Source organism: Zingiber officinale, unplaced genomic scaffold (assembly GCF_018446385.1).
Source record: "Zingiber officinale cultivar Zhangliang unplaced genomic scaffold, Zo_v1.1 ctg229, whole genome shotgun sequence".
NCBI lineage: Eukaryota > Viridiplantae > Streptophyta > Magnoliopsida > Zingiberales > Zingiberaceae > Zingiber > Zingiber officinale.
The window spans coordinates 164,078-187,309 of record NW_024589904.1 but is presented as its reverse complement, the minus strand read 5'-3'; the positions used below and the strand labels follow the sequence as shown (position 1 = coordinate 187,309).

Below are 23,232 nucleotides of genomic sequence, written 5' to 3'. Positions count from 1 at the left end.
AGGTCAAATACCAACAATAAAGGCACTTAGAACTTACCATTCGTTTAAAAGAAAAGAATGAGTTTAATTAACTAGTCACATAACTATGGTAATGACAGGAAACTATAAACAGATTAGACAGCTTTGCCTCCATCACCGTGCTCCAGATCTACAACATCCTTAAGAGGCCAATGTAGATGTTTTGAGAAAGAGGTAGAAAGGATGTTGTTGCCAAACAAGTGCAACGTTTCTTAGGAATTGACGACCTAGAGTTTATCCTACCATGTATTTATAGTCTATATATCTATATATATCTATCTCCTTTCATATCCGTAGAGCCGGCACTAGGAGACCGTTAAGATAGCAAATTTATCTTTTATGAAGCAAAAATAGACCACTGAAATTGGATGAAACAATTTGAGATCCTTGTACTCACAACAGTAGGTCAGTCTCCATAAAATAATCCTTCACCTTCTTATTTAGCAAAGTCAGTGAACTGATTACATCCGAAGGTCAAATTATTGTTCTATGATGGAACTGATATAAAAATCTTAGTTAGGAAGGCACAATGGAAAGCTTCACCGATTTAGAAGAAAACTCCAGGAACTTGTGTAAATTAACATGTGTTTCCATGTTAACTATACGTCAAACATAATACCTTCAACCCAAATCTAATCAAGAAATGTATATCATTTATTCCATTTGTTTTCAATTGTTGGATAGATAGAAGCCAATCTTCTCATAATTCTTTAAAAGTAGGCTTCTTGGTTGTCGTTTCTTTAAAAAAAAAATTTATTACCTTAGCGACCTCCCTAATATCGGCCCATATAAAAAGAGATATATGCATGTCCACATACCATAGATATGTGATGAAGTAAACTCTAGGTCATCAGTTCCTGAGAATCGACCTCTAACCATTACGTCAGAGATGTCATGCACCCACCGTCTGTGCTACGCGGCGTTGTTGTTCCTCAAAAGATTCCATAGTTCGGTGTCGTAGACGTCGGCTTCGACGACCGCCATGGATGACACCGGCTTTCCTACCACTTTATTGGCTAGAAAGTCGAGAATGAGCTCTTCATCCGTGGGAGGAAGCGGTAGCCTATCGGCACCACAGTGACCATTCTACCACCTCGCGTCATCGTCAGTATTCTGATCATTGTGTTATCATCGGGACGGAGTCAATGCCGCTTTCAGTGTAAATTTTTACATATAAATATGGCTCGGATTCTGGATCCGGATCGAACCGTAACCAATTATCCGTTAATCCGGTCACACGGAAGGATGGAAAGACCAAACCCTAGGGGCGTGTTTGGTTGGGGATTATCAATGATAACCTTGGTAGGTTATCAACGACAACCTTGTTTGGTTTAAGTAATCCGTGATTCCCGGTAATACAACATTCCCGCCACGTCAGCAATCAGGGAATATAACTCGGAATCAGAAAACCTTGGAAAGCATAGGTTTTTCACGATTCCGGGGTTATCAATCTTTTTCTTCCAAAATTTCCCTCCGACTACTCCGATGACAACCACGCATCTCTCTCCCTCGACCTCTTCCGACGCCGCCCAAGATCCCCTTCCCGCCCTCGCCCCTTCATCCCTCCGGTGTTTTGGTCCGACAACGACCTCGAAGAGCTTGAGCGCCCTGGGTGCCTTGGCCTCGATTCCGTGTTCGACGGGGAAGAGGACGAGAGCGAAACGGTGGATGTTGCGGATCGGGGAATGATCGTCTCGGATTGGGCCTCCGACAACTTCTTCATTGGGCAGAGACGCTGCCCTTCTGACTCGGCCAAGTTCTCCAAGACCCGACATATGGATGAAGGTGGCCTTAGGGTTACCGGAATCGACTCCGATTCAGATTCCGATGAACAGATCGTCACCATGTTCGGCGAGCAAATGGTGGCTGAAATGGGCATGGACTTCGATGATGGCATAGGGCAGTACGAGCTCTATGATGAGTTCGATGCTCCTCTCCGTTGGCACAGCATCCAACTGGGAAACGACCGGAGGGACGTCAACGAGGGATTTGAGTGGGAGGAGATCAACAGTCAGGACGAAGAAAGAGATTCTATTGATGTAATGGTTCTTGGGCATGACGCGAGGTCAGATGAGAGTAGAATGTTGACGGTTACTGAGGTTGAAGATGAAGCAGTGGTCAGAAACGTTGATAGGCAAATTCTCTTGGCCATGAACGACCTGGGAAGGAGTCCACTCGATCCTGATGAAGTCGGAGCCTACTTTGAGGACCAGGATGGTCTCGCCTATGCCTCCGATTACGAGCCCTATAAGGTACTATTCGGGCAACTGTTCGAGCAAAATAGCAACTCCAAGGGCAGTCCGCCGATGGCTAAGTCAGTGGTTGAGAACCTCCCTTCGATGGTGCTAAGGAAAGAAGATATCACCGAGATCGATGTTGTTTGTGTTGTTTGCAAGGATGGAATTCAGATTCAACAATTTGCTTTATGAAGTGTTGAACAACGAAATTGCTAATATGTTTGTGAATTGTCCATTGATTTGTAGTTGCACACGGATATTTATTTATTATATATATTATCAACTTAATAATTAAAATCATTTTAATAATAATTATTGATAATTTAATTTATTCTAAAACCTTTGTAGTTGCACACGTGTGGTCAGATGAATAATGTTAGGCCCACCAAATACCATATGGTCGCCGGATCCGACAAGATCTAAGCGGGCGTGGCCAAGTAGATAAGATAATGATCTTAATGAAATAATATTTAAAATGTTATAGCTTTTGATTTTTTTTTAATTAATTTTTATAAATAATTTAAAACTTTAATATATATAAAAAAAGCTCAGAACCTTGAGCCGCAGACTCAAATTGGGCTGCTTGTTAGGGCTTTTTTAAAAATAATATTTTTAGGCGCAAGGTAAATAAATGCGTTTTCCTCGAAATAATTTAATTTCTCAAATCAAAATGCTTATTTAAACTTAAACTTAAGATTTATTGAGATAATAATACCTAAACCAAAATAAATCGGGGAGAAATCTGATATACGCGAAATGAATTATTCAAATTTATTTAATGGGATGAATTTTCAATCACGTTTTAAATTTAATCTAATACAATTAAATTCCACCTAACGAACTAATGGATCCGTTCGGGTTCGATCCGAATCAGATACGATTCGTCATTTTTAAAGAAAATAGAATCAAAATACGGATCTCGATTCGCCGACCCGATCCGTTTCCTGTATTTGCGTAAAAGCCCTTGCTCTTCACCATAATTTTAACGGAGTCCACATTTGCAGAGGAACCCTCGGGCCGCTTTTATTCTTCCTCCCTTTTTCGTTCTTCTTCTTCTTCTTCTTCTTCGATCGGAGAATGCGCTCGATCTGGGTTTTCTGATCTTGGTTCGGATTCTGGATAAGCGATTAGAGGCGAGATGGGTTCTCGGGATGAGAAGGGCAACGGCGAGCAGTGGAAGGAGAGGGAGCGCGCGACTAGGGCTTGGCGCGTCGCTCTCTTCGGATTTGTCGGGGTCGCCGCCGCTGGCCTCGTGGTATGATCTCTCCTCGCGTCCTACAGAACTTCCTGTTCCTTATTCTTGGAGTTTGTTTATAATTTTCTTTTCTTTGGTTAACTTGATTTTGTATTGTAGTGGAGGGGGATGAATTCGATATAAAAAGAACACGATCGTTTTGCTAGAAAGATTGCGTCTTTTTCATCTTGCACGATAACGCAATGAGTCATTGTCGATTTTACCTCTGCCTTTGTTTCACTAGACAACTCTACACTTTGTTTGATCAACGAGCTTAGCAGTCTTTTGAGTTTGAATGGAGTCTAAACAAAGATCTTTTTTAATATGTTGAACTACACGATCAACCTGCTTTTGATTTTTTTTTTTCTATTGTTTATGCTGAATTTCAAGTTGGAGATGTGAAGTGAAGTTGGAATTTGGTCTAGTACTATAACGGTGTCATCAGTTTCAGAGTAATTCATGGACTTTGTAAATGCTTTGCCAATTCCAATGTAGTTTAATGTGATGAATCGATCTGGCAAGTTTTCAATTTCTTTGGAGTCACAGGAGGCACCTGATTCACAATTTTAACTGTGTTATTTGGTTTGAGACTGAAGAAGTGGCCCTTGCTCATGTTTGAAATCTGTTCTTTATTTATTTCTATTAGAGAGAGAATTTAACTGTGTTCTTTGCTTCATCTGTCAGGTTTTAATGGTTGCCTTTGACGTTTGTTTATTATATGCATGCCATGATCATGCCTTGCTTTCCTAGTTCCAGTATAGTGCTAGTTGTAAACATTAATGTCTTACACTCCTCACTGATCAAGAATCGTTCTGTACTAAAATTGGTTGTATTGAAGATCTAGACTCTTGCAAAAATTTCCTAATATTTTTGGAGTTATTCTGGGTTAACTTTGGGTTTCAACATTTCAGCATGGCAATGGTTAATGTATATAGAGTTCATTGCTTGTAATTCTTAGGTGCTATTGTGTCCATACACTCCTTGATAAGAAGTGTTATCTTGCTCACGTACCAACTTAACTGGAATATATGTAGTCTTTGGTTGCGCAAAACTGCTGAATGGGTATACACTCAGGTAGAGTTAGTCTCTGAATTGCTACTTTTAGCATTGCAACTAGTTTTCAGAATTATGTATTTTGTAATTTTAAATACAAAATATGAAAATTTAATACGATCAGCTGAATACTGATGTCTGAATCCCAATACACAATCATTAAAAAAAATAATAAAAAAGAGTTTTTTTTAAGCTAAGACCGTAATACACATCAGATGCACATCAATCCCTGAATCCCGATACACAATCATAAGAAAATAATAAAAAAATGAGATTTTTTTTAGCTAATGCATATCAGATGCATCATCAGAGATCAAATTCATCGCCCAACCAGATTTGATCCAGGTCCTCGCTACCCAAAGCATCACTTGCTTGTCCAAGCTGCGGCCAAGGAGAGAGGAAGTAACTGCATTCATTTTCTTCATCAAGCTGAACCAACGGGGCAAGAAAATGCTGTGTGCAGAAGGCCTGATCCTCATCACAAGAAGGAGGCAACTGCACCCAAGGAGAGAGGAAAGTACTACGTTCATTTTCTTCCTCAATCTGAACCAACGAGGCAAGAAGCTGGGTGCAGAACGCCTGGTCATCATCGCAAGAAGAAGGAGACGGTTCAGGAGACTGTTCAAGAAACATTGGCAGCTGCCAGTTACACACCCTCTTCGCCGGTGGCTGTGCGGTGCATTCAGAAAACAGAGCGGCCTCATGCGGCTGCGATCTCTTGGGCGGCGGCTGTGCGGTGCATTCAGGAAACAGAGCCGACGGTAAGTTGGCGGCCTCGTACGATCTCTTGGGCGGCGTCTCAGCAGTGCATTCAGGAGACAGAGCGGACTCATGCGGTCGCGTCGTCGGAAAGTTGGCAGCCGATCGCTTTTTGATCTTGCCCGCCCGGTTCTTGATATGGCAGAGTACTTGGGTCTGGAAGACGCCGGCGACGGAGAGAAGTTCGTATTCGTGCATGATCCAACCTGAATTTTTGCTCTTGCCGTCGTTGAAAGACAAACTGCTCTTGCAACCCACGGCGATCTCCCGTCCTTCGGCATCTAGCGTGGTCACAAATTCTTCTTTCTTGCTGTACAGGGTCCAAGTCCCTGTTCCGGCCCTTCGATCCACCCTGCTTCCGACAGCGTTCTTGCGCTTTCTCATGGCGAAAAAGTAGCCTTCTTGGTCGCCATTCCTCAAAAGATTCCAGGGTTCGGTGCCGTAGACGTCGGCTTCGACGACCGCCGTTGACGGCACTAGCTTTCCAGCAACTCTATTAGCCAGATAGTCGACAATGAGCTCTTTATCTGTCGGAAGAAAGCGATAGCCGATGGGAATCGCCGTCGCCGTTCCGCCCGTCGTCCTCGCCATTCCGAATTTCCGATCGTTGTGTCGTCGTCGACTCGTCTGGTCGGAGTGCCGCTTTCAGTGTAATAAATATGGTTCGGGTCCGGACCCGGGCCGGGCCGGGCCGGGTTAAGTATCCGTTGACCCGGTCGAAGGACCAAACCCTATAAGCAAACTCGAGATCGCGGCGGAGGATCAGTTCGGCCGCTGCGAGAAGGCGACGCCGGTCGAAGACCAGGAGGTGGGGGCGAAGCTCTCCCACTTGCTTTCCAAATTGAACCCGGCCGCCGAGGAGTCTCTCTCTCTCTCTCTTCACTTCCATGGGACGGCGAAAAAGCGGCGGCACCAAAGCTGAAGCTGACAGCCAGAAGAGCCATGGGCTCGCCCTGGGCATCGCCTGCGTCGTGGGAGACAGAATGGGGGTGGACGGCGAGGAGATGGAGGAGAATGCCGAGAGCTCCAACCTCGACGACTCGCCGTTGATCGGCGCGGACAACACCAGCGCCGGACTACGACTCAATGCTGAAAAAAAGAGTTTTTTCCCTTATTTTTTTTATTATGGGTTAATTGCTATGTTTTTTATATACTTTATAACTTTTACGAATCTATCACATATTTTTAAAAATAACTAAACCTACTGTATAACCTCGACATTGTATCAAAAGATCATTTGAATTATTATTGGGGAAGCCAGAACAAATACATTCTAGGTGTTTTTTTTTTTGTCTAACAAGTTAACTACAGGAGCTGACTCCTTATTTTGTCTTTCTATTTGCAGGTACCCATGAAGTAAGTTATTCATTTCTGATTCATGAGCTACTACTGGTTGCCATCTTGTGTATGTGATGTTGTAATGTTTCTATTTAGTGAAATTCTTAATATTATTGATTTTTTGAAATTTAACTTATATTTACGCAGGCAAACAGCTTCTTTGTTTGCTTCTGATCCTTTGTGTTTAGTAATCACTTGGAGATAAAATAAAAGAGAGACAATAATACTCGTCAATAGTATCTTCTTTCTCTTGTTATGATTCTCTGCATCTTTTTTCCTCATTTTTTTTTTCTAACAATAGACATCAACCTCCAGTTTTTGTGATTTGCTAGTGGCTGAATATTATTTGATTGGTTTGGAGATCATAACGATCTTATCATGCGTAGAAGGGTTATTACAAGCTAATAATAGACCTTATTAGACATGACAAACAGTCAAGGGATGTGACACATTTGAGAAACATAAGATTAAATGTATAGGATAGAGCCTCAATAAGCTTTGATCTACCTGTGTGTTTTCTAAGATTTGCCAAATATTTTAGTGAACTTCTATTTTGTATAACTTGTCTCCTATTCTAAGTAGGTTACTCAGAAGCACTCAAATGGTTTTTTTTATTGTTTATGCAAATTTAAGCGTTATTGTTGACAAAAAAAAAGTTCTGTTATTTCTTTGGGATATTTATTAGTCTAAACTAAATGTTGTAAGTGATGCATCTGTTTGACCTGAGCTTCCTGGTCTGCATCATAGAAGTCCATTGTTATAAGCTTAAATTTCTAGGCATCATTGTTGATAGTAGGATTTTCATCTCTTTTGATTTTCTGTTGTTATTTACTTTTGCTTTCTTTTATTCTCTTTTGAAATCATTTATCTTTTTTTTTTTTTGATGCATTGGATTCCCTTAACTTTCTTTGTCCGGCAGGAAATGTTAAAGGATGTTGTTAGGACAAAAACATATCAGAATGTTATTTATCAGAATACATTTCTATTCAAGAACAAGGTTGTCCTCGATGTGGGTGCAGGAACAGGAATTTTGTCTCTGTTTGTGCTAAAGCAGGGGCAAAACGCGTATATGCATTAAGTCATTTTCTGAATTGCCTACTCTGCAATGAATTAAATGCATAAATAGTTGGAAATCATATCATATCTGTGAAATGAGCTATCGAGTAATGGGGAAATGACAGTTATTCCCTAACTAGTTCTAGATATATAGAACTGTTCTCTGAGCATCTTGAAAGGGGTTTTTTCCCCTACTAATAATTTTCTTTCCTGTTTTGTGCGAATTTCTGGATCTCCATGTGACTAGATCAAACGTGTATACACAGAGTAATCACAAGTATAGACTTTCTGACTGTGAATTTTGTGTTTTTCCTGTATTCAAAAAAGCCATGCTGATTATGCCACTTGGAAAATTAAAAGTTATTAGAGCTATTGTATGCACTTGTGAAGAATTTAAAGTTGATGACCGATAATTCATTGCAATGTCAATTCATGCTGGAATAACAAAAACTACCGTGGGAGGCAATGTGAAAAGTACTCAGTGATTTGTATAAAGTATTGCCAATTATCTGCAAGAAAATTAACAAGTTCTTGGAGTAGCTGAACACTAAATTAAAATTCATCTGAATATTTTAAGCGGCACTTTCTTGAAGAGCCTTATTATTTTCCAACTTAATTGTCCCCAATTACTTGGGATTTATTGATTGATTCTTGTAGTTATCGTGTCTATTATCTGAATATTCCACTTGATAAATTCAAGAGAAGGTGGCTATGAGTGTGACTTGCTTATGCACTAGTAATCTCTGATACTTGAGTTCATCTATCCCTCTGTGTTTGTGTTGGATGCTAATACTTGGACACCTGACACTCAAAGGGGACACTCAATTTTTCTATTGATCATGTGTTAACACTTGTAGAAATAAGTATGTTGGATACACATTTGTGATAGTTACTTGCACCTAAGGTTGAGTGACTTGGCTAGTAAATTACAGTGTCTAATTGGGTTAAATTGAACCGAACTGAAATGTACATGATCTTTGTTGTTTGTTTCAACCAACCAACCTGATCTATAATTTAAACCAAGTTAAATCATATTGAAATAGCCAATTTGGTTGTTTGGATTAGTTCAAACTGAATTGATTGTTTTTACCTGCTAATACCACTTTTATCAATCAGGAGAGTTGTAGTAAAAAAGATAATCCATTAAAATGTGAGCAGTGGTTCACAGTCTATACACCAAGGTTGAGAATACCGTTCCGTGCCGCCCGGCACGGACGGTTTTTACCGTTCCGCGGGGCGGCCGAAACCGGCACGGGAGCACCTCCCGTCTCGGCGCCGCCGGAGGAGACGCGGGACGCCATCAGCGGCGTCCCGCGACGACTTCGGCACCGCACGCGACGCCTTCGGCACAGACTGCCGCCGAGACTCAAGGTCGAGACGGTCCGGTCATCCGGCCAGATGATTGCCTTCTTCAGGGCCGCCCAACCCCGCGCCGCGTCGTCCGGGATCGCCGCGACGCTCTCGGAGCGAAGATCGTCTTTTTTTTTTTTTTTTTTAATAATTATTTATTTTATTTAATTAATTTAAACAATTCCTAAGAGGAGTTGTGATATTCTGAAGAGGCTTTTACAAATCTAATTAAATTATCCTAATAAAATATATTTAAAATTAAAATAAATTAAATAAATTTTATTAATTAATATTCTGAAAAAATAATGTTTTAAATTTTATTTAAAAATTAAAAAAATATAATAATTCTTATTTATATTCTAATATATTTTTTATTATTTTAAATTTCATTTAATTTTTAAAAAAAATTCTAAAAAAATTTAAAAAATTCTAAATTTTTTTAAAATTCTAATAAATTATATTTATATTCTGATTTTTTTTTATTTTTTAAAATTTTTTATTATTTAAAATATATATTATTTAATTATTAATTAATTAAATGAATAAATAGTTATTTTATTTATTTAATAATAATAATATTATTATTATTATTGTTATTATTATTATAGATACTTTCATTTTAATTTGAATTATTGTTATATCAATTCTATTTAAATAAATTTATTTTTAATTATTTTTTCTAATAATATTAAATTATTCAATAATTGAGAACTTATAATAAATCAATATACAACTTATTTTTATATATACCATAAACATATTTATCTTATAATTACTATAGATAAATAAAAAATACCGAAACTGAATCGGCACGGCACGATACGATACCGAAACCGTATCGTTCCGGTCTGAGACCGAAACCTCGGCACGGGTCGAAATTTTAATCCTTGCTATACACTATTAAATTTTTATCCTTGTGTCATCTCTTCCTCTTGTAAATTTAACAAGTTTTCTTTAGAATTAAAATGTGAGCTCTACTTTGTAGCTCTGAAGTCATAATTGTGAAATTTTGGTTTATGTTAATTAAGTACATACGATGAAGATATGCCATTCATTTCCATCAATAGAGTCCTTGTCCGAAGTCTTATATAAAGTTCAATGGCGAAGTCAAAGGTCCACCTAGCTGACCGCAGATAGGTGGGGCATATTTAATCCTTCTGTCTTCAATAAGGTGGTGCCCTAAATTTCTCCAACGTGGCGCACAAGCCATAGCAAGGTTGGTAAAGCTTTGCCATGTATGTGGGACTGTGTGGTAGTGGATACTTCCTTGTCTTGGAGTTCTGATTGTTTAAATAGTTAAGCTACAGTCTTTCCATGTGCATGTGTCTGATTATGTGGGAGGTGAAGAGAGCACCCATTATCCTTTGTGAAATTAATAAGCACATGATTGGTTGGTTCCAACTCATAGATTCTACACTGAATCTATAAGTTCTAGTTTGTTATTTTATTCGGATATAGTCACAATGGTTTGGCAATTTTGGACTTGTATACTCTTATTTCTTTCTAGAGTTTTTAGCACTTGTATTCTTCTAATTATTCTGAAGATTTTTTCTAAACCTTTCTGGCTCAAATCTAACCACAACATCAACTTGATACAGTTAATGTTATCATCTTTCAGTATGAATGAAGCTGTAAAAAATCTCAGCAGAAGGAATATACAATGCTCAAACTGGCCTGCTTTGCATGGTTGGTTGTGGCTACGTTGCTTCTTTGGTTGCTAAGCAGCAAATGGAAAGAGGTGAGATAATGGACAGTGAAATTATTATTAGCATCCAATTTGCTCCTCTGAAGCACAGCGCAGGGGATAAAATCACTGGCACAATTGGGAGCACACGAGACAAGATGGACCCATTATTCTTTGAACCGTTTGGCATTACATCATCAGCTATCTATACTGAGCAGGCAATTCAGTCAATATGGAGAATGGATGTAGAAATTATCATGGTTATGATTTCTCTCACACTGTCATGTTTCTTTGTCGGATTGCAGCTCTTACATGTGAAGAAGAACCAAGAAGTACTTCCATCCATATCTATTATTATGCTCATCATTCTCACTTTGGGGAATATGATTCCTTTGGTCCTCTATTATTATGCTACATTGAAAGTGTGTTATCTGAAAGAAAGAGAAAGAAAATGTGTTTGGTGCTGCACACTGGTGCACCTTGAATGACCATCAGGTGATGAATCTCTCATTTGTGTTGGATCGTGACGTATGTTAGAGAGAGAAAGAAGGGGAGGGGTGACGTATGTTAGAGAGAGAAAGAAGGGGAGGGGGGATGTTAGAGAGAGAAAGAAGGGGAGGGGGTGAATCATATGATTTTTAAAATTTATTTTTTTAAAAAAAATTAAAAGTAGAGTATGCAACGGAAAGTAAGAAAGAATGCACTAGAAAAACACGAGCGGTTTTTTATTTTGTTTGGAGCTTTCAATGACTCTTACTCCAAGATTTTAAATCTCGTGGACCTATCGATAGACAATCCACTGAAAAGCTCTTACAGTACCCTCGGAAGAGAGAATCGAATACAAAAGGTTAGATCAAGTGCAACATAATGCACTTGCCTTTTTATAGTAATTAAGTACAAAAGGTTATCAACACTTTTATGGATCGAAATGAAAGCACTTCTTGTGTTGACGTCTGTCCATCGGGCGCGATCGGAACTCCTCTGATAAGTCGTTGGGCTCAGCAGTTTCGTAGTAGAGTCGTAACAACAATCGGGAGCAGTCGAAAGCTTGAATGAACTCGCAATAACTCGTATGTCGTCGTTGTTCCAATGCCTCCTCGAAACTGCCTTATAAAAGGCATGAAAGGCGCCTTCCATAAGCATGGAAGGTGCCTCCAATGAGACAAAATCAATCCCGAAGTGATCGATGCTTATCCAAGACTTCGGTCAAATTTCATCTAGCGGAAGGCGCCTTCCATAGCCATGGAAGGTGTCTTCAGGTATTGTTCACCCAAAGGTAGCTTTGCTTCTTTGCTTGCTTTCTTGCCTGCAACAAATGTGTTAGTCCAAAATACCCTGCAAGACAAGTGTTAACACAATATAAAAAAATAGAGTAATTAGTTCATGTCCTCCTAGGACCAGGAACTAGTCAAGTCTCAGTATAGGGATCTCAAATCGACCTAAACTGGAACGAGACCTACTGTCCTTCAATTGGGACGCGTCCTCATATAATCACTCTCCTCCAGTAACTTATCTTTAGTTACCTTTTGTCAGACATCCGGTCAGTCCGTTGACCAGTCTAGACTTCATGCCAGCTATCCGGTCGGTCCGTTGACCTAATTGGATTTCGTGCCAGCTATCCGGTCGGCCCGTCGACCTAGCTAGGCTTCGTGCCAGATATCCGATCAGCCCATTGACCTATCTGGACTTCGTCCCAACTATCCGGTCGACCTGTTGACCTAGCTGAGCTTCGCACCAGTTATCCGGTCGACCTACCTGGATTTCTCCTGCACACTCAGTCAAAGTGTTAGATCACAACAAAACTAACTTAACTTACTTTATCATTCATCAAAACCTGAGTTACATCAAAACTTGAGTTACATCAAAACTTGAGTTAGATCGTTAGTACCAACCACACCAATAATTTATTTATAGCTGTGCTATCGGAATTCCTTCCTTCTGATTTTCTTTACACGTGATTTCATTCATTAGCTTGTCAAGTAGTTAGTTGAATTCCAAGTGAGGAACTACTCAATTCTTCAGTATCAGAGTTTTGTACTAGAAACTATTAGCATTTTTCAACTAAATGTGGTCAATTCTGTCTCGAGATAATTGATTGATACATATTCTAAAAGACAAGTACATTAGTTACATTTGTGCTAGCTTGTTATGTTTCATTTAATTTTATTTTGCTTCTCAAACTGAATTTAGTAGTCATACTTTTACATTGCAGTGTAAGCAAACTGTCTTATACGTTTCATTCAACCCAGTTGCTCAATTCTGATTCAGTTGATCTTTACTAAAGAGGTCGTTTCTAAGTTCAAAAACCTCCATTTACAGGGATGTAGCCAAAATTTAAATTTATATGGGGCTGATCGTCCAGATATAAACTTATGGCGATGATCGCACCGATCTCATATGCTATTCAAGAGAAGGGATGTCACGATTGTATTCGTCGAGTCACTGCCGAACGCCTGTACATGATATGAATATAAAATATAATGTGAATAATAATGTAAAGATCTTTAAGAAATTGGGAGATTATGTTCCTGAGAAAGGAGATCGAAGGAAATCCATTCCAAAGTTGAACAAATCTATTCGAATCTTAGTGAAAAAGATGATCAAAATTACATATAGCTCCATGGCTTTAAGGAAGAACAAAGAAAAAGGGTAATGTGCGTGGGGTTTGGTGGTAAATGATCAGGAACAATTTTTAATTTAATTAAAATTCTTAATAAAGTGATGTGTATTTTAGAATTTTAATTAAACCAAATCTAAATTTTGGTTTAATAAAAAACACATTCGGCGAGAATAAGAAAACAATTAAAAGAAAATTACGGTGCTGATTTTTTTTTTAATTTTATTTTCTTAAAATTGGTGGGGCTAGAGCCCACCCTAGCGCCAGGTGGCTCCACCTAATGTCCATTTAGCACTCATAAACGAGTCCAGATTTTTTGGACCACTTTTTATGATTCAGGGGATGGATCATTCATATTTGCGGTCAAATCGTGACCACGATCGGTCGCAATTGGTTGTGATCTTTTACTGGGTTCATCGTCCCCACCAGATTATAGTTTGATTCGGAGCGGGCGACCGGAGGCCGCTCGAAAGACACCTGTGGTGGATAAGTAGCCAGGTTACTGGGCACCGAGCGAGGGTCTCCTCTGGACGGCCTACGACCGTCCGCTCCGAACCAAACTATAACCTGGTGGGGAAAGTAAACTCAGGAAGAGATCGTAATCAATTACGATCGGATTGCAACCACGATCCGACCGTAAATATAAGTGATCCATCTTCTGAACCACAAAAAAAAAATGATCCAGAAGATCTACTCTCCTCATAAACTTAATTTGTTCTCCAGTTTTGTTATATATACTACTCTAAATTTAGAATTTCATAACAAATATTGACATTTCAATTTTTTTTATTTATTGAATTTTACATATCCTATTGTAATCTAAATTAATTTTTTAATTAAGGAAAAAAAAATCAATTTTCTTTCTATGTCGCGGTCTCATATTTAGAAATCTTTTCCAGATCGAGTTATTCGGTTTAATTAGGAAAGAAATAATATTTTTTTCCTAAAATAACCAGAATTTTTAGGAATAATTAAAAAAAGGAACGACTTATTTTAATTCCGTTAACGGTAACCCGATTTTAAATAAGCCCATTTATAGCAACTAACTCGCAACCATATCTTCCTATAAAAGCCGGTATCGCTCTGCGGAAGCGATCAAAACCTAGAAGATTTTCCCGTGCTTCGAGATTCTAGTAAAACCCTAAATTCTTCTGCTTCTTTCGATTCTATTGCGATGCAGATGGAAACAAAGGCGTTAACAGAAGAGGCGATCTCAATGACTGAGAAGAAGATGAACATGAGCTTAGGTATGCCAGGAACTTTTTCTGTTGAATCTGAAGTTATTCTATCTCAATAACCTAGTCCTAATACGACTTCACATATTTATTTTATTGTAGATGATATTATTAAAATGTCGAAGAAAAATGCTGCCAAAGGGAAAAGACCTCCGAGGCCTCCTGTGAGTGAATATATTCTTTCCAGCAAAGTTTTTTTTTTTTTTTCTGTTTCAAATTATTAAATAGTTGATCACAAAATCCTTTGTTTTTAGATTAAAAACCAAGGCTTTCAGAATAGGAATCCTTCCCATGGTAATGCCCTGCTACAGGGATTCATGGATTCCAGATCTTCAATTAGACAGGTAATAACTAGTATGCTGTGTTTTTCTAGAGGATATATATGCTGTACATTTATTAATCTGTTTTGGCCATCGATGTTCAGGGTGTGCTTGCAAAGAGAAGGTCAAATGTTCATGGGAATCAATTCACTGTAATCACAGAGATGGCTAGGAAGGCTGCTGCCAGTTCTGTCCAGAACAGGATGAGAAATCCGAATGGCGGATGGTTAGTCCTTTTGCCCTTTTCCATCTTTTATCTTACATTATTGTTTTGCAGTGTAGCACAGATTACAAAATGTGGTTCTTATTTAAAACACACAGACTTCACATCTGTGCTGTCATATTGGTGTAGTTATCCATCCACTGTTGTTTTTCTGGACCCTTCAGCTGTTAAGCACTTTGAACTGCACCTTCATTCCTTTCTTAACAAAATCTGCTCTGGCCCTATTTTTGTGGTGTTTTAGGATTGCCATATTCCACCCAATGTTGGTTTTTGACCACTTGGATGTCTCAAAGTAATCTACATTTTGGGTTAGGATGGATAAACATGGTTTATAAAGGTTTACTGTGCATCAAGAATATTCTTTATTATTGGATTATGACAAGATTGGCTTATATCTATCCAACAATTGTAAACAAATGGAATAAATTATATACATTTTTTGGTTAGATTTGGGTTGAAGGTATTATGTTTGGCATATAGTTAACTCGGAAACACGTGTTTATTTACACAAGTTCCTGGAGTTTTCTTCTAAATCAGTGAAGCTTTCCATTGCACCTTCCTAACTAAGATTTTTAGATCAGTTCCATCATACAACAATAATTTGCCCTTCGGATGTAATCAGTTTCATGGTATAGATTAGTCTGCCATAATTGTTTTCTTTTGGCACGAAGGAGGGATCTGTTGTTTTGGGGTGTGGATGAGGAGGATGCTAATGTTTAAGCTCAGAGGAGGAAGTTGAGAAGAAAGCTGGCTGCTTGCTGCCTGTATCAGGGATCTTTAATGAAAAGTTTTGCAGACCGCCATGTCTAGAGATTATATACGTTGATCTCATTGTTGGTTTAGCCAAATCCTGCTGGTTTAATAGACATGGAATCTTTCTCAAAGCATCTACATTTGCCTCTTAAGAATGTGGTAGAGCTGTCCAATCTGTTTCTAGTTTCCTGTCATTACCATATTTCTGTGACTAGTTAATTAAACTCATTCTTTTCTTTTAAACGAATGATAAGTTTTCAAGTGCCTTTATTGTTGGTATTTGACCTAACAGGAAGAAAATATTCTGACTCAAATTATGTTTTGCTTATAATTAATAGTTTTATCCTCTAATTTTAAGATTGAGCTTACTGATGCAGTGTATTGACACCCCTTCAAAGGAGTGCTGATGCTGACTCCGATATCAAGGTAACTTCTTATGAGCACAAACTGTTAATCCTTATGTTTGATTTGATGACTTCTCTTGGCCTTTCTTTTAGGATCACTTAAGGGCAGATAATTGTATTGTTGTATCCATTATATTTGGGCCGACAGTATTGTTTCCTAATATCAAGTTTATGTGTTTGCCAAGCAGCAGCTTCAAGCCTTGGATGCAATCTTTGCAAATATGAATGCCATGAGGATGGATTTTGTGATCGAAAAGATTAATCCTGGAGGCAGCATGCAGTTGGTACAAAGGCCCTTTGGCTCAAGGCAGCAGCAAAGAAGAGGTGGTCGTCGCCCTCGAGGTGGTGTTCGGCCGGGACAAAGGTGCTTTGGCTCAGGGCAACGGCAAGGAAGAGGTGGTCCTCATGGTGGTGCTCATGGTGGGCGTCGTGCTGCTGATAGATTGCCTTCAGCTCACTAACTTTGCTAAATCAGAACAGTTAGTTTGTTGTTGCCCAGTGAATAATTAGCTCGTTGTATTTTATTTGTTACATTGTTTTCATATTCACATCAAAGTCAGGTGCGTAAGGTGGAAATCTATGTCCCAACTAATCTGTACACTCACTAATCATTAGAGTTTCTTGAAAGCACAAATTACTTGGATTTTTATCAATTAGAGTTCAACATTATTCATAATACGATTATATTTACAGTGGATATGGAACATAATTTGTGACAAAAGAAAATAAAGTATCAAATTTCCAAATTTAGAAAATATAAGACAGTGACATAATTTGTAGATTTTTGTCAATTAGAGTTTCATTCACATTTCATGTTCTAACTTCTACTCATTTATTCCCATATGCATAAGACAGTTACAACACTAGTATTTATTTACAACTCTTTAGTTTCTTGAGGAAGGATCATATACAGGCATACAGAAATTTCAAACAAAGAGGCATTTCAAGGATTCAGAATATCAACATCCACATTCTCAAAGCCACGAACATCGAACGTGATTATTTACTGTCTTCATTTTGTGTCAACCTGCAATGTCATCATCCTTATTCTTTGGTAGCCGTCCTGCCCTGTTTGCACGTCGGAACCAAGTTTTGAATGCTAAGATCAAGTGTGGGCAATCATCGATGTTCCGAGTGGAAAAGCGTAAGCACTGCTTCAGCAAATCTTGAGAATCCGATAATGGAAGGGTAGATATTATTCTCAGAAATGCTTCTTCAAGGTCCTGGATGATTGATTTTTGACCAGTTGGCATCGGGAAAACAATGTCCCGACAGACGTTTAGTACCGGGAGCCAACAACTGACAAGATTCATCCTCACCTGAGAAAAATAACTACTAAAATTAAGAGCTTTAAATCTACAAACTCCTACGGCATCAAATTGAAAGCATATGCATCTCACTGATTCAAACTTGGAAGCTTGCAATTTTCTTGCACCAGCATTGCTCACAAATATATGCAAGTGCTAAATCAATCAAACTATTGGAAATTATCTACCAAATGAACACCCTTCTACTCGTGAAATATCAAAATCAGGAAAGCATTAAGAATTTGAAACCATCTAAGTTATACCAAAATGAGAGTCATTCACATTGAAAAAAGAGAGGCTGTCTTTCCAAGCAAAGTAGTTCCATATGCAGTTGACACTTTGTGAAGCAATGTTAACAGAAGACCTCTACTAGGCCCAACATGCATCCCATTATATTCACATCGACTTTATTTCGATTGATGGCGATGCCTATTCCCCGCAACTAATTAACCTTTCTAATCTCAACATTTGTAAGCGAAACATCATATACAACTCCAACCTCCTCATTGTTGTCCTGATCATATTTTGTTATTGGTAATCCCCTTTTAGCACAATGTCGTTTGAAAGAGAAAGAAAAAGAAAAATGCTTAAAAAATAAATTTAAAACTCATCCACTGCTAGCAATATTTGTACAAGAAAATCTTCTTGTATGCTACATATGGGAAATACGTTGATGCCCTATAAGTCATATTCTGATATAATATTGTAGCTTGTTTTCTAGCATTAAATAATTTTTAAAATAATATTATTTATGGTATTTTTATATTTGTTTATAGATTGTTTAAATAGTCCATGGATTAACATAACTCTGTTAAAAAGGTCATGCGCATAGAATGATAACCATGAAATTTGTGAATGTTATGCCCAAATCCAAAATATTTTTGGCCATGCTCTCATTCAGACTGGACACCTGTAAATCTGATAGACTTACATGCATAACATATCCACTAAGAGGATATCTCATTTTATGTACATTAGTGTAGGGACACTAGTATTTATACTTGCTAGATTAGAGAATGAATTCACTAAGATAGTCTGTTGGTCCTTTGATCTAAATGTCATAGTAGCCTAATGGTGCGCTATTTATTATTTAATAATCTTCCGGTTCTCAGAATCATTAAGGGGCACTTAAGTATAGTTTCATCACATATAGTTTGCAACTGTGATCAAGGGATTGATCACTCTGCAGTCATCATGGGAGGTTGTGCTGTCTAGTGGGGTCTTCTTTGATTGCAGCTAAAGAAGTCTTTGTCCAAGATGGGACACTAAAAAAACAGATATTTCTTGGATCAGTCAAATTAATCATAAACTAGAACAATAAAACCATACTTGCATGGTCATAATTTCTACTTATCCACTCTTTGGGTTTGTTCAGGTTACCTAGCAATGAAGGGGCATCACTGTATCACATATGCAATGAAATTTTTCTATCAGAACTAAATTTATCTGTCTTGAAGACATGTTGCGAAATGCTAATCACAATTTGTAGGTATTTCAGATTGATATATATCAACTTTAAAATGTACTAGGAAGCTTTAGTCAATGGTTAGCTCAATCAAAACCATATATCAACTTTAAATCTATGAAAATATCTCTCTCCTCTTGTGCATTTGGCAGTATCATCAACCCTGAGCACTGTGCCCACATGCACATAGGCACTAGAGGGGAACAACTAGAGAAATCTAAATGAAAACCATACTCAAGGCTAACACTTACCCAAAGACGAACAAGACATGTTTAGCAAATGTTAGGTTGCAACAAAGGAATGTCCTTCTAGTACCATATAAAAGAAAATAAAATATTGTAATGTTGTGATCATAAAAAGAGAGAACTATTACATCACAACTATAGAACTCAAACATAAAACCTTATAACTAAATACCACATGTGGGACTAAACCCTATAATTTGTATAACAATTTACTCTTAGTAACTCTAATTATTTTAAAGAGGATTAATTTACTTGCATCACATCAGTTCTAAAGAAAGTTCCTACATACTTGCATATATCCATCCCCTAGGCTGTGTTCCACCTGCCCTTTCGCTCATTTGGTTTATCTCCCCCTTGCTATCCACATTAAGGAACAAAGTGTTAAACATGTTTGGAGCATAAAGGCTTCCCCAAATGGGGAAGTTCCAGTTATTGCTTCCCTTGAGCCTCAATCAAAACCCGAAAGTTTTGGGCATTCCCAATCCTTGTGCATTTGAGTAGTGAAGTTCCTAAAATATCTGATGCCTACAATTATACTATCCTGTATGGAGTCACCATGGTCTCAAGCCTTGTTTCTAAAACAACCCTTGCAGTTGCTCTTCACTTTGTTGACGCATTAACTTTCATAGGAAAAAATTAATAGGATCTACTAGATTCAATGTTCATTCTATAAGACCTCAATTGACTTCAAAAATACGGCATGACTATACAAAGAACTACTGTATATTGGCTTTATCCCATCTGATTCACTTTCTATATGATGTTTAATCTATATAGTGTGCTTCAACTTGGCAAAAGGTTATTAATATTTCCCTATTTTAATTATTTCCAACAAGAAAGAAGCTGTATGCATTTAGTTCTAACTTCAAACCTGTCGAGGAGCCAGTGTATTTCCAGAAGCAACAGCATTAGCCAGCCGGAATGTGGACCTTATGATCAGTGATGGCAGCCCAGGAGCTATATTCTTCCAGGCGTCATCCCTAAAAGTCTTCTGCAAATCTGCAGCCAAGGAAGCCTGCTCACTCCACCCTGTCACTGCTGTATCAGCCACCCTCAACTCGATCATCCTCTCAACCAACCAGTGCAGGTGCTTCGCATTCATCATGGATGAGTGAAGATTCAACCTCTGCATTGCCTCCCTTTCGTCATTCCCCCATGAAAGTCTAAAATCCAGGCTTGCGTACTTCCCCAAGTGATCCTTCACCATCTCCATACTCTTCAAGAAGGCCTGATCAAGAGCTCTCCTTACGCAATCCCTGGAAGAGTAATCACTGAGTAGCTTTGCAACGAAGGCCTTCACGTTGACAGTGGCAACATTTGGATGGCTGCGGATAGCTGAATCTATCAATTTATGGAGCATTTCCTCCGATGTGCAATTCCCATCCCCCTCCTCTGAGACAATTGGGGAAATCCTCGCTAGGAGATCTTCACATTCCTCTAATTGAAGCAAAGGTACCAAATTTAACACCCCCTCCTCTTCCTCCTCCGTCCACGGCACCGCCTCGAGGAATCGTACGCAAGCTCGGACGCAATCATCGAAGAGGAGCTCCATCGCCACGGGGAGCATCTCCAGAGCGTCGGAGACGGAACCGATCGCAGCGGAGAAATCGAGACTGTGGAGAAGTCGAATGACAGCGACGTGAACGTCGAAGGGGCCGCGGGAGCGGTCGCCTCCAGCAGAGGCGAGGACCTTGAGGTAGAGGCGATGCCGGATCCCGCTCCCAATGACAGAGGGGTGATTCCATCGCTCGGAGAGGAGGGCGTCGAAGTAACGGGAGCGGCGGAGTGCGGCGGAGCGGAGGTGAAGGTCTAGCGAGACGGGGTCGAGGTCGTCGACAAGGGAGTCGTCGAGCTCGAGGCGAAGAACGACGTCGGCGGTGGCGGGGTCGTCGAAGCCGGAATCCGTTAGGGTTCCGTCGCCGAGGGGAATTTGGCCGGCAAACCCTAGTCGCTGGCGTTTCCGCAGTGACATCGTGTCTTTAACGCTCATAACGGCGTCGGCGATGGGGTTGAGGCCGGAAAACAGAAGTAGAGATGATTAATTATGTTGTCCTGTAGCCACGACTTAGCTTAAACTGTTCTAAAAAAAATAAAATGATAATTTCAGTTAGTCGGGATAAATTGGGAAGTTTTCATTTGTCATCAGGATAAATCTGAAAATTTTTCATCATCCATCAGAATACGAGGCAGGATCTCTTGGATCACTTTTTGTAGTCCAGGCGATGTGTCACTCGTATTTACGGTCGGATCGTGATCATAATCCGGTCGTAATTAGTTGCGATCTTTTCCTAGGTTCATCGTCCCCATTAGATTATAATTTGGTTCGGAGCGAGCGGTCGGAGGCCGTCCGAAGGACACCCTCACTCGGCGTCCAGTAATTTGATCACTTATCCACCACCGGAAGTCTTCGGATGATTTTCGGCCGTCCGTTCTGAATCAAACTATAATATGATGGGGACGATGAATCTAGAAAAAGATTGTAATTAATTACGATTGAATCACGATTCCGATCTGATCGTAAATACGAATGACACGTTCTCTGAAAAAAAAAAAAAAAAAAAACAATTCAGAAGATCTGTTATCTCAGAATACGATCAGCTCAAAAGTCCGACAATAGATATTTTCCTCCTCGCGATTAATCTGACTCATGCTTTGAGATTCGTCTCTAGTCCGTTTCTCATGCCAAGCGTCCAAGCACGAATCGCAAAGGCTTTTTTGTCCGGTGGTTCCTTCGCAAGCGACGGATGAATTGCAACCGTCAGAAACGAAACCGACGCGTGTGATCAGATGGGTAAGGCTGGGCCCGCCAAATACCATATGGTCGCCCGATCCCGACAAGATCTTCGTGGGATCCGGCTTTGGCGGCCAAGTGGATAAGATAATGATCGCGAATTATTTAATAACTTAATTAAATTTTAATGAAACGATTATGCGCAAAAGTCACTGGCGCCCTTTTAACTAACGGCCAAACTGTGTATAATTTTTCACATTATTTTTTTCTCTTATATTCTTTTTAATATAAATTGATGCATTATAATAGCTACATAATTACAGTTCCGTACCTACTATATAATATATAAAAAAAACAAGACAAAAATTATTTGAACGAAAACATTTAAATAATAATTTTTATTCTAAATTCAGACTATTACAATTTTTTTTTAACTAGTAGTTATAGATCGTGACTTCGATTTAATATATTTTATGTTAAAAATTATGATATCTTAATATTCATATTTTAATAATTATAATTTCATAATTATTATAATTATGTGATAATTTAATTGTAATCGTTGTAATTTTATAATTATTATAATGTGAATGTTAAATTTTAAATTTTAAGATATCATAATTTTTAATTCGATTGAACGATATATAATATATTAAATCAAAATCCATTCAAAAATCTACAATAAATTTCTGGATAGAATACTTAACAGTTACAAAACGTTTACATTCTTATTGAATAGTCCGAACAATTTTAGTAGTAGCTACAAATGCCCCGATTTAAATGGTAACAAATGAGGAAGATATAATAATATGAGTAAATTGTTATTGTGCAGTGGAAGATAATTAGGTACTTGTATATGGGATGGGATGTTTTTTATTTAAAAAAAAAGGCTAAATACTTTTACTCCCCTTATTTTCTATCAAGTAATATTTTGCCCCTTATATTTAAAAAATAACATTTAATTTTCTTTGATCATAAGTAAGATGTGAGGAAATTTTTAAAAGATAATTTTATCCATGTCTTTTTTTTATCTTATTTCGATAATAATTTTAAGAGAGAAAAAAATATATTGAATTGATTATTATATCCTTGATAAAAATTTTCATAAAATTCATAAACATACCAATATAAATAATAGAAAAATAATAACTCTGAAAGAGATAACCAACCAAAAACTCATACCACCACCCTCACCAAACTATA

General features: G+C 38.4%; 3 protein-coding genes across 7 annotated transcripts; 2 read left to right on the top strand and 1 right to left on the bottom strand.

Annotated features, from left to right (window-relative positions):
- Positions 1-1,263: 1,263 nt before the first annotated feature.
- LOC122036972 lies at positions 1,264-2,447 on the top strand. Its single transcript, XM_042596404.1, has 2 exons — positions 1,264-1,320; positions 1,443-2,447. The coding sequence occupies exons 1-2, from the start codon at positions 1,264-1,266 to the stop codon at positions 2,445-2,447; spliced, it is 1,062 nt and encodes a 353-aa protein (XP_042452338.1).
- Positions 2,448-3,256: 809 nt separating this feature from the next.
- Positions 3,257-16,848, top strand: LOC122036981. Of its 5 annotated transcripts, XM_042596413.1 has the most exons (10): positions 3,257-3,510; positions 4,853-6,402; positions 6,647-6,706; positions 10,664-11,224; positions 14,527-14,593; positions 14,684-14,745; positions 14,836-14,925; positions 15,006-15,127; positions 16,255-16,303; positions 16,470-16,848. In XM_042596413.1, exons 5-10 carry the CDS (start codon positions 14,527-14,529, stop codon positions 16,740-16,742), a joined length of 663 nt encoding a protein of 220 aa, XP_042452347.1. In that variant the 5' UTR covers positions 3,257-3,510; positions 4,853-6,402; positions 6,647-6,706; positions 10,664-11,224; the 3' UTR covers positions 16,743-16,848. The 5 variants fall into 5 exon arrangements, 1 of the variants encoding a protein (XP_042452347.1); XR_006127485.1 differs by lacking the exons at positions 10,664-11,224; positions 14,527-14,593; positions 14,684-14,745; ... (2 more) ...; positions 16,255-16,303; positions 16,470-16,848 and adding exons at positions 6,787-6,875; positions 7,559-7,990 and having other exon boundaries at positions 4,853-6,706; XR_006127482.1 differs by lacking the exons at positions 10,664-11,224; positions 14,527-14,593; positions 14,684-14,745; ... (2 more) ...; positions 16,255-16,303; positions 16,470-16,848 and adding an exon at positions 7,559-7,990 and having other exon boundaries at positions 4,853-6,706.
- A 241-nt stretch (positions 16,849-17,089) lies between these two features.
- LOC122036999 (BTB/POZ domain-containing protein At1g63850-like) lies at positions 17,090-21,325 on the bottom strand. The gene is made up of 2 exons (XM_042596449.1): positions 20,170-21,325; positions 17,090-17,600 (listed from the first exon to the last, which is right to left on the bottom strand). The coding sequence occupies exons 1-2, from the start codon at positions 21,286-21,288 to the stop codon at positions 17,304-17,306; spliced, it is 1,416 nt and encodes a 471-aa protein (XP_042452383.1). The 5' UTR covers positions 21,289-21,325; the 3' UTR covers positions 17,090-17,303.
- Between the last annotated feature and the right edge of the window lie 1,907 nt (positions 21,326-23,232).